Raw genomic sequence first — 9,532 nt, forward strand, 5'->3', positions numbered from 1 at the left:
TACTACTATATTATATTATGTTATATTATATTATTGTATTATTATATTATATTATATTACGAGTTTAAATTTTATATTGAAAAAATTATAAATTATAAATTTTATTATAAGTATTATGAGTATTATAAATATTTTATTAATTATATTATTGTGATTTATGTATAATTTAAAAACTAAAATTATTTTTGAGCTGGTGGCGGCACAAAAATTTTTAAAAAAATACTTTTAAAAAATTTTACTGAACAAATTAACTTTTGTTATAAACAAAAATTGATTTTAAAAGTGAAAAATAATGCTAAACGCAGCATAGATGGAGAAGATATTCATAAGTGAAGAGACATGTACATGCATCATAATAAACCGCGTAAAGCATGATCAAGTTTGAAGTGTTGAATTGGTCCCCCTCTTCTCTCTCTCTCTCCTGTCGTACCAACTAATCCCGGTGAAGCAACGCCAGGCCCTCGTGGGGTCGCTGACCGTAGACGTGGCATCACTTTTCATTTATTCTAAATTTTTTTCAAATCCCTGATGTAGAGAGTCTAGGGAGAGAAAGCGGGTTCAAAAGCCAAAAAAAAGGGCACTCAGAAAAAACCGCCGAGACTCTGGTGGCGACTCTAACTCCGACTGCTCTTATTCTCTCTCTCTCTCTCTCTCTCTCTCTCTCTCTCTTTCTCTCTCTAGACTCTAGCCACTCTCACCAATCCTATTGCTCCACGTATCCCCTTAACGACTCACTATTTCACCTCCCTCCTCTGATCCCCAATTTCAGCGAGGTTTTTTCCGGCGAGCGTACGGACATCTCTGCCGTTGCTGCTGGACGGCGTCGTTTCGGGGTCGTTGTCTTTACCGTGAGAAGAGAATCGCGGACTTTTTCTCCTCTTTCTCTGTCCAGGATTTTTGGGCGGTGGAGTTATCGGTTTTCGTGCGGATTGTGGAGGAAGGAAGGGGCTATGGCGGAGCCGTCGTTGGCTGGTGGTTGGAAGGAGAACAAGCTATGGAAAGGCGCTTTCGCTGTCGCGGGAATCATGACCACCCTCGTCACTTATGGTGTTTTGCAGGTAAAAAATAAAGCAACAATTTTTTTTTTCCTAGCTGGGAATTCCTTTTGTTGATATTGATGTTTGAGATGCTGATTTCTCTCCTGTCAGTTTTTGGCTTGAATGATTTATTCTCGTGCCTATAAATCTTTTTATTTTATTTTTTATTTTTTTGGTGGGTTCTGCAAAGTGAGAAACATTGTGTTTTAGGACTAATTATTGAATCACATTCACCGGCAGTTAGTTTTGTCAATAGGATTTTTTTTATTATCATTTATTATTTCGGATTTTCAGTTAGTTGTATGAAAGTGAGAGATTGATTGGAAAGCGTTCTGTTATCGTGACATTGTTTTTTTTTTTTTTTTTTTTTTTTTTTTTTTTGTTTGTTATTTCTGGTCTTTAAAGTTTCATAAGAGTTCAAAACAATGGTATTGTTTAATCCAAGGTCCCCTTTGTTATTCATACTGTTTTATTTGTTAAAGTTCCATACCTTTTTTTTTTTTTTTTTAATTTGAATTTGAGCTTGGTGTTCAAGTTGGTTTATTTTTCCCGGAGTTAATTTGGAGTTTGTTTCTTGCAGGAGAAGATCATGAGAAATCCATATGGGATAAACCAGGAATACTTTAAATACTCACTATTTCTTGTTTTCTGTAACCGTATCTCAACTTCTGCTGTCTCTGCTTGTTTTTTGTTGGTATGTCTCATTCAAAGCATTACAACTTTTCTTACTGAAATTCTTATCGCAATTTATAAATCATTTCTTTGGTGTGGCTGCGTGAATTGTTGCTAGACTTTTGTCTGAAAACATTCATTCTCTTTGTGCTTGTCTTGTTCAGGCAAGTAAAAAGGCGTTGCATCCCGTTGCTCCAGTTTATAAATACTGCCTTGTATCAGTATCAAACATATTAACCACAACATGCCAATATGAGGTAAAGCTGTCTCCACTTTTGGTGCTCTTATGTAAGGGACATTTATTTGCAGATTGCTAGTTGAGTTGTTCCATATTTTCGGTACACTTCGGTGATGAGACGTTTTTGTTCTAGGCCCTCAAATATGTCAGCTTCCCTGTTCAGACACTAGCAAAATGTGCAAAAATGATTCCTGTTATGGTAAGATAAACCTATGTGATTGACCGTTTCCACTACTTTTTCAGCATATGTCGTTACTTTAAAACTTTGCATGACCAAACTCTTATTTGACTGTCTAGCTATGAGGAGATCTGTTCAGTTACCATGCCCAGTTGCTTTCTTTTATCTATTGTTTTGCTTGTCTCAGACTATTTCAAACGTGCACTTTTGCTTCTCTAATAAATTAAGAACTGGAGTAGTTGCTGGATCTTTTCGCCTATATAGTTCGTATATATCGGCTATGTAACTTCTTTTTGTTATTAAAAACTTTTGTTAGTCTAAGCTTTGGATGTGCAGTGATTTTGTATCTTTCATCATTGTTGTGAAAGATACTGTTTTGTTCTTACAAGGAGTGTATTAAGTAGGTGTTCATTGGTTGGCTAACGTTATGTTCTTCTACGTGCAGGTATGGGGAACTATAATCATGCAGAAGAAATACAAGGGACATGACTACTTTTTGGCTTTTCTAGTGACCGTGGGTTGTTCAATATTTATTTTATATCCGGTAATAATTATGGCCTTTGTCTCTGATCTCAATGAAATCCCGTTGCTTCTCCAAACAGGGCCTCAGGCACAGGCACATCCATGTGAATGATTGAATATTGAATTGTGAATATTTTTAAAGCATAAAAAATTGATAATTATGGATTGATTTTCTTTTTATATTAATACATGTGAGAACAGCTGAAACAACCAGAGTGTTTTGAAACAAGTGTTCTAGTGAGTAGAGTCATGGATACTGAATTGGCTGTGAATGATAGTTTGTTAAATACAGGATTTCCATGATTGTTCATGGATTATTTCTGATGCTTTTTGTAAAGCATGATGGTTTGTGATAAAAGAGTGATTAAATTTGTCTCTATTTCAATAGTTTCCTGTAGACTACTGAAATCTCTTCTGTCAGTTGCAAATTCAAAAGTTTGGTTGCTTGTCACAATCATAAAGGAGTGAAACCCAAGTTTCATGTTTGGTTTTGAATTAGAGATTTTAAAAATGATGAATCAACATCGACTAAAACCCCTAGCCTTCCACACTAATGATGCGGTTTCTATTCCCTCTACCTGTTTGTGCTTGCTTTATCTTTCTATCTCTATTCGATAGTTCTACAATCTCTTTATTTTAGGAAGAAATAAGTAATGTTTTGGAGTAACTGCACTGACCATGCCGCTATATGAAATATGGCCACAGTTCCATGGACTTCTAAGCTTCAACAATAACTGCACCTTCACAAGTATGTCCCTTCATAAGTCGATAGATAACTTTCCAAAGGGCAAAAAAAAATTGCTTTTTTTAAAAGGTCCCATATTTATGGATGAGACTCTTGTTTAAGGATTATTTTGCTGATGTCTTGATGATGCTGAAGAACTTGTAAGCAACACTCCCACATAGGTGCTGAACTGATCTTGTTGTAATTCTCATTGTAGGCAGGATCTGAGATTAGTCCATATGGTAGAGGAAGGGAGAATACTGTTTGGGGAGTTTCACTGATGGTTGGTTATCTTGGGTATTAGCTCGAAACTCATCTCTCATTATTTGATTAAAAATTAGTTCGTCACAAATTATTATGTCTTTTGTTCTTTATGATTTGATATTTACGAGTTTATTTAAATTGATTAAGGTGTGCCCTTGAATTTCATGTCTTGTGCTTTGTTGTTGACTTCTCGTCTGTTAGACCAGTTAAACTCCTATAGCTTGATTGTTAAATTTTCAGTATGTTTAACGAATGAAAAACAAAGTTACATTTTTTTTTTCACCCTTAGTTTAACTAGGCGGAGATTTTTTTGTGACTAATGTCAATTTTGTGCACATGTTCAATTGAAAAAAAGTTTATTATTGTTTTCTTGCAATCAGATTTTCATAAGTATGTCTCACAGGTTTGATGGCTTTACAAGTACATTCCAAGATAAACTATTTAAAGGCTACGACATGGAGATACACAATCAAATTTTCTATACAACACTGTGTTCTTGTATTCTTAGCTTGACCGGTTAGCTCCTTATTGCCATTTCCTTTTGTCTTTTAACTTATTTAGTTTGTTCTTGTTGCACTTTCGTAATGTGTATTTTTCTTATGCTACTCTTTAGGTCTAATATTACAAGGCCATTTACTGCCAGCAATAGAATTTGTTGCTCGTCATAATGATTGTTTCCTTGACATTATGTTGCTTTCCACTGTGAGTGATCTTTTTATTTTACCTCATAATTCCATTGACTAGCACCCATACAACAATCATTTACTAGTGATGTTTGTTGCAGGTTGCAACAGCTAGTCAGTTCTTCATTTCTTACACCATCCGAACATTTGGCGCTCTTACATTCGCGACGATAATGACCACAAGACAGGTACTCTCTTAACTCTTCAGGACAACTATTTTACCGTTTCTTGGATCGACTTTGCTTTTGATGATTACAAATGATGACTTGTTATTCTCTCTCTGGTGGTGTAGTTGGCGAGCATACTGCTGTCATGCATGTGGTTTTCCCATCCTCTCAGCTGGGAACAGTGGATTGGAGCAGTAAGTCTCAACCTTAATCTTTTCTTACGCATAATTCGGAACATGATCATTCCTAACAACGTTACTTTTGGTCGATTCATCAGGTCGTTGTCTTCGGTTCCCTATATGTCAAAAGCTTCTTGAGAAAATCACCTAAAAAACCTTCTGCTCCGGAACAAGTGCAAAATGGAGTTTCCAGTCCTCCCAAGGCCAGCCCTTGACAAGGTTGAGACTTATAATTGCTATAGAGATCATGGATTTTGGCAAAATCTCTAACTTTGATTGTGGGCAGCTTTAGTTTTTGGAAGTTCAGAGCTGCTTCATACAAGAAATTGTTAACGAAGTTTTGATGGGGGATGAGTGGGACCTAAATGTGGACCACATAGAACTCAAATGGGTTCCTCTGAGTTAACTGTCGTTGTCATTGGAGACAAGGCGATTTTGTTATGCCCCCATGTCAAAGGAACTGATAAATTATAGACTGACAAAAGCAATTTTTTTATTTTTTTAAGTTTTATTGAAATAGAAATGTCCTTGAAAATATAAAATTTACTGCGGCAAGGAAACACTTGTTTTTTTTTTTTTTTTTTTTTTTTATGTAATTTAAGTGCCAGAAGATTTTTGGTTAAACTTGTTCAGGTGTTCATCCTCGTATCCTTAAAGTCCTTTCCTGTATTCTCAATTTTGTAAATTATAAGTGAATCTTTATCCAAACTAATGATGCTATTGCGAGTTCTGGTGATGTTCACATGGTTGGAAAAAAATACTTTTGACGACGGATATTACTATATTTTTATTTTTGTTTCAGTTATCCAAAAGAAGAAAAAAAAAACTCTTATACGATCGAGTTCGGGAATTGTATTACTATATTTATTTTTGTTTCAGTTATCCAAAAGAAGAAGAAAAAAAACTCTTATACGATCGAGTTCGGGAATTGTATTATCTTCGGGTTTTGAAAGTAGATTTTTTTAAATTTAATTTTAAAGTAGATATTTGAAATCTGCTGGAATTTATTTTTGTTTCAACTATAAAAACAAAACAAAAAAATGGGAAATTGTATAATATTTGGATTTCGAGAGTAGCTTTTTTTTAAATTTATTTATCTTGCTTGAATTGGAAAGTAGATATTCGATCTGTTCTATCTGGTCGTATTTAAATAAATATGTATATTAAATAAGTTATAAATTCGCCTTTATCCTTATTTAGCAACAAAAAAAAAAAAAAAAAAAAATCGCATTTATCCTTGTCGCCGCTGCACCTAGAATTTATGTTTTCTTTTCTACTTGAAAATATTTTCTTTTCTTGTAAAGAGCGAAAACACGCAGTTTAAACTTGAAAAGTGTTACTTATTTAGCAAAAGTATCCTTATGTATGCGTCATTTAAAACGTATGCGTCATTTAAAACGTGCGTCATTTAAAATGTATACATACACACACATATGTACACATACTTATATACATATATGTATGTGTTTCTATTAAAAATATATTTTTCCCATAAAAATAGGCACAATTTATGGTAGGTCAGGTGAATATGTAATATCAGTAGAGCAAGTTATACTTGAGTGTTTAGTATGAATTTTCATACCATAATTTAAATTATAATTTATAATTCATTTTATTATATTTTTTAAAAAAATATACATAAATAAAAAATAAATTTAAATTATAATTTAAATTCATTAACCACACATTTGAAATCACGTGGTTAAAAATACTTCGTTGTTTTAATATAAATTTTTAACTTTTTCGCATGAGATTGAGAGTGCTCTGACTTTATTAATTACGGTAGGACTCACTGAATAATTCAAAAAGAAAAAGAGAAATGCTCCATCGTGGATGTATGCGACATGGGCCCCACCGCTAATCTGGTCTTCTATTACTTCATCGGCACAGAGTTTGGTTTGTTGCTTTTTCTTTGACGCCGATGTGATCTGCCCCATTTTCTCCGGAAAAATGCCTTATTTTCGTTCAAGTCGTCTCTTTTTACTTTATCGTCCCACAAATCTGAGTTCCTTCTTCTCCGGCACCGACATGATCTGTCACATATTCTCCGGTGAAACTTTTACTGCACAAAATGGGAGATACTTGTGCGTTTGGAATTCGTTCTAAAATAATTTTGTTTTTTATTTTCATTTTAAAATCATTTCTGAAAATGTGTTTGGTAGTTTTATTATGAGATTGTTTTCAATTTTAAAAAAACTGAAATTGTATTTCATGGTTTAATTTTTAAAAACATGAAATAATATTTAAAATAATAATATATTAAATAAGTGATTATATTAAATATATTAAATACACATTTATATACATAAGAAATGAGTTTCGGAGGAATAATTTTGGAAATCGGATGAGGAGGGGGGTGGTTAGGGGCAGCGAGGTCGGAGGGAGGGGGAGTCGAGGGAGATCGGAGAAGAGTGGGGGGCAGTCGGCAGTTGGAGAAGAGACGGGCAAAGCAAATGAAAATGAAAACTGAAAACGACTCAGAGTCGTTTTCAGTTTTGCTCACTTTTTGGAAACAAATGAAAAACGTTTTCATTTTCTGTTTTTCAAGAAATGCATGCCAAACGCCTTCTCAGAGCATTTTCATTTTTTTGTTTTTGGAAAACGTGAAAAACGTTTTTGAAAACGAAACCAAACAAGCGATCTTGGCCAAGCACTTGACTGGAAACTATCAAGTCAAGTGGTGTTGGGGGGGTCGGAGAAGAGACGGGTAAAGAAAATGAAAATGGAAACTGAAAACGACTCAAACTCATTTTCAGGTTTGCTCACTTTTTGGAAACAAATGAAAAACGTTTTCATTTTCTGTTTTTCAAGAAATGCATGCCAAACGCCTTCCCCAGAGCATTTTCATTTTTTTATTTTTGGAAAACATGAAAAACGTTTTTGAAAACGAAACCAAAGGCACTTGATTTTGGGCAAGCACTTGACTGGAAACTATCAACATTTAATAATTTTTTTAAAAGAAAATCTAAGTAGAACGCAAGTCGTTTTTAAACAAAATGATCCAATAGTGTCGTTGTACTAGCACAAAGCCAATTATGTTGTTCTTCTTTAGGCAACTCGGGTAATTCTGGTTTTTTTTTTTGTTTGTTTGTTAGAAGGGTAATTCTGGGTTATATTTACTGTAATTGGGTTCTTGTTCTATTTTCTATTTTTTTTTCTTTTGTTCGCAGTAGCTCTATTATATAATATGAGTCAGAGGGAAAACAAATGCCGTGAAGACCGGTGTATTTTATCAATGATGCGCCTTTACCTTACACCATTGGATTACAAAGCCAAAGCTAATTTTACGTACTCTACTGGTAGAGCCAAAAAGGCTGCCCTACCATAAAAGCTCCCAAAAAAATATACACTTTAAAAAAAAAAAAAAAAAAAAAGTGAAAGTGTGTATATGGTAAATGTTCTGTTATTACAAAAATTCTAAAAGCTCGACCAACCTTGTGGCTGTAGTTTAGTGGTGAGAATTCCACGTTGTGGCCGTGGAGACCTGGGCTCGAATCCCAGCGGCCACATTATTACCCTATTTTTATTTATTTATTGTTCAAAAGGTATTAGTTTTAAATGGTTTGTTTTTTTTTTTTTTCACAATTTAAGTCGCAACTTAAGTTTTATTATTATATAGTGTTTTTTTTTATAAAAATTTAAATTCAACATTTTTTATTATAGAACTCGAATTATGAAATAAATATACCCAAAAAGAATAAATTGTATAGTTGTACTATTGTAATTTTTTCATTTTTAGTTTCAAATCATGTCAAACGCGATCATACCGTAAAACGTGAAGTGAACGTTTGGTTTATAAATTTAGAATTATTCTCAATTAACATATATTTTTTATGAAAGAAAATATTATTATAGCGAAGCACGAACTATGATTTGATTATTATAGTGTTTTCTTTTATAAAAATTTGAATTCAAATTTTTTACTACAGAACTTGAATTATGAAATAGACATACCCAAAAAGAATAAATTGCATAGTTGTACTATTGTAATTTTTTCATTTTTAGTTTCAAATCATGTCAAAAGCGATCATACCATAAAATGTGAATTTGATAACGTTATCAACTATTAGATTGAGCTTTAATTGCTACTAATTTGAAAGTTGGGTTATTTACCTTTTTGTACCCTGCATTTTGTGTTTAATTAGAAAGTATACATTTAGTTTTTTATCTCATTAATAGTATACCTTCATATTTCATTTAGTAGATAGAGTCATATTTTATATCGGTCAACACTTGATTATAACCTTAAAAATGACCGAAGTAACCTTAAAAATAACAAATAAAACTCTTAAAAAAATTCTAAAAGAAGAATACGAGAAGTGAAAAAATAATAATTTTTTGTGAAGATTTTCTCTTTTTATATATTTTTTTGAAGTTTTTTTAAAATTTTATCTTTCTTGCATTTAAGGGTACTTTTGACATTTTTTATATCAAAATGAAGCATTGATCGGTAAAAGGTATGAAATTGTATGTTAAATAGAATCTGAAAGTATACTTTTGATGAAATCAAAAGCTGAAGGTATAAAAAGATCGATAATTTTTGAAAATATCTCTTGAAATGGAACCCGTTTTATTTTTACCCCTTAACATTAACTCATATGTTTTTATCTTTTAGACTAAAACTAGTTAAATGTTATTTTTATCCATTTATTTATTATTTTTTTGTTGAAATGTACCAGTTTTAAATGCCTTGTTCTTTTCACAACTCAAGTTCTATTGTTACAGTGTTGTCTCTCATAAAAATTTAAATTCAACTTTTTTGCTACATAACTTGAGTTGGGAAATAAACAAACCCAAAAAGAATAAATTGCACAGTTGCACTATTGTATGCTTTGCGGTTTTAGATTCAAATCAGGTCAAACGCGATC

General features: G+C 32.7%; 1 protein-coding gene and 1 non-coding gene across 2 annotated transcripts; both read left to right on the forward strand.

Moving 5' to 3' along the window:
• Positions 1-538: 538 nt before the first annotated feature.
• Positions 539-5,210, forward strand: LOC21394135 (UDP-galactose/UDP-glucose transporter 5B). Its single transcript, XM_010114619.2, has 11 exons — positions 539-1,058; positions 1,618-1,731; positions 1,874-1,966; positions 2,081-2,146; positions 2,571-2,669; positions 3,589-3,668; positions 4,039-4,151; positions 4,249-4,337; positions 4,420-4,506; positions 4,611-4,679; positions 4,763-5,210. Exons 1-11 carry the CDS (start codon positions 951-953, stop codon positions 4,877-4,879), a joined length of 1,035 nt encoding a protein of 344 aa, XP_010112921.1. The 5' UTR covers positions 539-950; the 3' UTR covers positions 4,880-5,210.
• A 2,891-nt stretch (positions 5,211-8,101) lies between these two features.
• Positions 8,102-8,173, forward strand: TRNAH-GUG. Its single transcript has one exon. It is a non-coding gene; the product is annotated as a tRNA-His (tRNA).
• The last annotated feature ends 1,359 nt before the right edge of the window (positions 8,174-9,532 follow it).

This window comes from Morus notabilis, unplaced genomic scaffold, assembly GCF_000414095.1.
Source record: "Morus notabilis unplaced genomic scaffold, ASM41409v2 Scaffold80, whole genome shotgun sequence".
NCBI classification, from domain to species: Eukaryota; Viridiplantae; Streptophyta; class Magnoliopsida; order Rosales; family Moraceae; genus Morus; species Morus notabilis.